The 3,751-nt window shown below is 38.0% G+C and overlaps 1 protein-coding gene across 1 annotated transcript; it reads left to right on the forward strand.

The window, feature by feature from the left end:
* Positions 1–363: 363 nt before the first annotated feature.
* On the forward strand, positions 364–1,292 carry LOC100733183 (olfactory receptor 14K1-like). The gene is given in 2 exon segments (XM_063236944.1): positions 364–1,081; positions 1,084–1,292. Coding segments are annotated over 2 exon segments (927 nt in total).
* The last annotated feature ends 2,459 nt before the right edge of the window (positions 1,293–3,751 follow it).

Raw genomic sequence — 3,751 nt, forward strand, 5'->3', positions numbered from 1 at the left:
GGCACGTGTACATAACACATCTCAATCCTTCCTAATCCCATTCTACTCCCCTCCCTGCAATGCCTGCTCTTCTTCCTTTTTACAAAGATCTCTCCATTTCCTGTAGTCTATTTAATTTTGATCTTTATTTATACCATCAATTTGTCATGTAAATAAAACTGGGATTTGTAAGTTTTGTGAATGATTTTCTTCAGTTGACATCAAGGCCCATCCACTATCTTGGTGAAGGCCTCAAGTTTATCTTTTGGTGAAGGAGTAAAGTCAACTCTGTTGTGTTCAGTGAAGGGGTAAAGTGGGCTCTGTTTCCTCCCTGTAATATGATGTTTTAATTCATTACTTTGCTTTTAGATTCACCTTTACAATATGAGGAATCAGACACTTCTGAGAAGATTCTTACTCTTAAGACTTATGGACAGCAAGGCACTGCTTGGGCTGCAGGCCACCCTCTTCTCCCTGGTCTACCTGGTGTCCATGCTGGAGAACCTGACCATCCTCCTCCTCACAGTTCTCGACTGCCACCTCCACACCACCATGTATTTCTTCCTCAAACATCTGTCCTACCTAGACCTGTGTGTCATCTCCACTACAGTCCCCAAATCCATTGTCAACTCCATCAACTTCAGTGACTCCATCTCTTTCTTGGGGTGTGTGGGTCAGCTCTTTTTCGTGGTCCTTCTGGTAGGGTCAGAGGAGAGAATCCTGCCTGCCATGTCCTATAATCAGTATGTCGCCATATACCATCCTCTGCACTATGAGGCTGTCATGAGCAAAGGTTTCTGTGTCCAGTTGGTGGCTATGTCCTGGCTCAGTGGAGTAGTGGTTGGGATTTTGTATTCATCTGGGACATTCTCTCTGGAGTTCTGTGGCTCCAACAGGATTCATCATTTTTTCTGTGATGTGCCTTCCCTACTAAAGCTCAGTTGTTCTGAGGAACATGCCACTATCAATGTCAGTGTGGCCCTTGGAGCCCTCTGTTCGTTCTCATGTTTGGTCTGCATTGTGGTCTCCTATGTGTTTATATTCTCTGCTGTGTTGAAGATCCCATACATGCAGAACTGATCCAAAGCCTTCTCCACTTGCACTCCCACCTGGTGGTTGTGGGAACCTTTCTGTTAACAGGTTTTGTTGCTTATCTGAAACCAGCCTCCAATGCTTCTCTTATTATAGACGTGCTGTGCTCTGTGGTGTCTCCTGTCTTAAACCTCATTATCTACTGCCTGAGGAACAGGGACATTCAGTCAGTCCTGTGTAAAGTGCCAAGGAAAGTGAGAAGGGGACTAATAGGAGATTGAGTACAATTAAAGTGTTTTAGCATTTTCCCTTCCTTGGGGCTCTTTTTGCTAGCTTTTGGGATGATTCTCACTTTGAGGTCGTCTTACTCTGATCTTTTGATGCTAATCTCAGTGTTTCAGTCTGAGAAGAAAGGAAGTCAATTCCTGGGATTCTTCACTTACAGATTTTGTGTTCCATAAAAATTGATGGCTTTTCCATTGTACCATTCATGATTTTTGTTCTTCTTCTGTTCCCTATACAGGATAATGCTGTGAAGTTCTTTTTCCTCCTAACATTCCGATGTATCTATCTCTACATTTTGTTAAACTCTGTTACAAGTTCTGATCGTCATTTTTCAATGAAAATACTTTTAAATTTAATTCATAGTTGCAGAGTCAGGAACATACTCAGCCACACAAATGCCTCTCTGGCAAGTTCAAAGTCCTGAGTTTCATTCCCAGGACCAATAAAGCTTTAAACAACATTTTAAAGATAATTTGGTAACTTTCAAAAGGCCTTTAAACTTATAACAAATTTTATTTGTTGGATACATTTTGATGTATTCAACCTATTAATGTATTAAACCTTTTGCATCTTTATTTTTCTAATAAACTATGTTTCTAGATACATATATTTTTTCTTTTCTGAAAACTGTGTGTCTGTAATGTGCAACTTCCTGCTGATGTGTGATTATATTCTGGAACTTATGAAAGCAGAAAGTTCTAGTGCTTCTTACACTATGACAAGTCCTACTTCCTCCAGGCTCCCTGTATCACATCGCATTTCCAATACTCTCAGGACATAGAATTATGTTTAGCTACACTGTGCGAAACAGTCTCTGCTTCCCTGCTCAGTCTGCTTTCAGCTTCCTTCTGAGAATGGAGATGAACTCTTGTCACATTTTGTCTTCTGCCAGTCCTCCCCCATGGGAGCAGGTAGCTGTGCACTGTGTTGCAGGATCATTGAGGCTGGGGACGAAACCCTGTGGTTTCAGGTACAGAGCCAGTAACATAGCACATAGGAAATAAATACTGTGGCCATTGGAGGTGCCTTCAGACATTGTCTGCCCATTGAATATCTTTGAAATTAGTTCCTATTTCCTATTGAGTGGTCTCTTTTATTTGTACAAATTCTACTCAGACTTCAAAATGTAGTTTAAATAGAATGTGATTCCAAAAAGTCATAAATCCTTGGTCTCACATTTTCAATCTCTAAATACTTATGAATATTAGACAATAATTTATACACATCTTCCTGATTTTTTCCATGCTATGCAAATTTCAGCAACATTATTACATATTCACTTGTAATCAGTGCCCTGCTGCATGAGGCTGATACAAGTGATGCCCTTGAGAGATGTCTGTCTGAGCTTTTGCAAATGGCAAATGTGAAAATTATTTAGCTGTGTTACAGTAGGGTACAAGTGCAGCTCTAAACTCCTGACATCTGAAAAATGATGACTGACAAGAGTTCCCAGGCAAACAGTGGTTAGAGCTAAGTGCTTTCAGAAGATCAGAAAATGGATGTCCACCAATGTGCCGTCATTAGTTTGTTTCAGTACCATAATTTTCCTTTGAATTTGATTATAGAATAAAACCTAGGTCATGTTGAGGAATAGCAATCTTTTGTGTGTACATTAACTTTATAGTCTAATGCAACACATCGTTAACATTTCACAAAAGGAAATATGAAGGGTTTTTATGTTTCAAATGGATATCAGATTATAGATAAGCATTTTAAAGTTAAGTATTTTTAAAATTGCTCCATTCTAACAAAAAAAAAACAAGAAAAAATTACCTCACACATAGGATGATACAAATAAGAGTGTGGGACATGTTAATATGTCAAGTATGTGTGTAAAACTCTGATTTGGGGCCCATATTTTTGATGATGAAAATAAATTGAAAACTAAAAGTAGCTAATATCCTATTGTTAATTTATATGTGTGTGTGTGTGTGTGTATATATACATATATATATTGCATGTAATACAAATAGTGTAAATAATTCTGGGTGAGTATATGTAATTTGAGGCCATAAAAATATCATTTGAGGTATTTGAAAGGAGAATTTCCAGTAACATATTTGAAATCAAAATAAAGTATGAAAAAAATCAATGATTGCAGTAAACCTGAGAGAAAAATGACACTGAAGATTAAATATCTAAATATAACCCCGCCAAAGAATTTAGCTCTGCATGCAGGACCTGTCTCGCAAGATATGATCCGGAGTTCAATTCCTGGAACAAAAAATGCCAAGGAAAAAATTCTGTACTGATTTTATTTTTACTCCAAATTCTGTACTGATTTTATTTTCACTCCAAACAGCTTATTAAAAAGCATTAACATAAATTAAAACATTGAGAAATATTACAGTCAATTTTCAAAATGTATCAGTAAGCACAGCAGATGCCATCAGTAAACCAACGGCACTGCAGAATGGCACAAATCAGCCCTTTAGCACACAGGACTTTAAGGTTC

Source organism: Cavia porcellus, unplaced genomic scaffold, assembly GCF_034190915.1.
Source record: "Cavia porcellus strain 051 isolate PalLab524CR breed Dunkin Hartley unplaced genomic scaffold, mCavPor4.1 scaffold_2, whole genome shotgun sequence".
NCBI classification, from domain to species: Eukaryota; Metazoa; Chordata; class Mammalia; order Rodentia; family Caviidae; genus Cavia; species Cavia porcellus.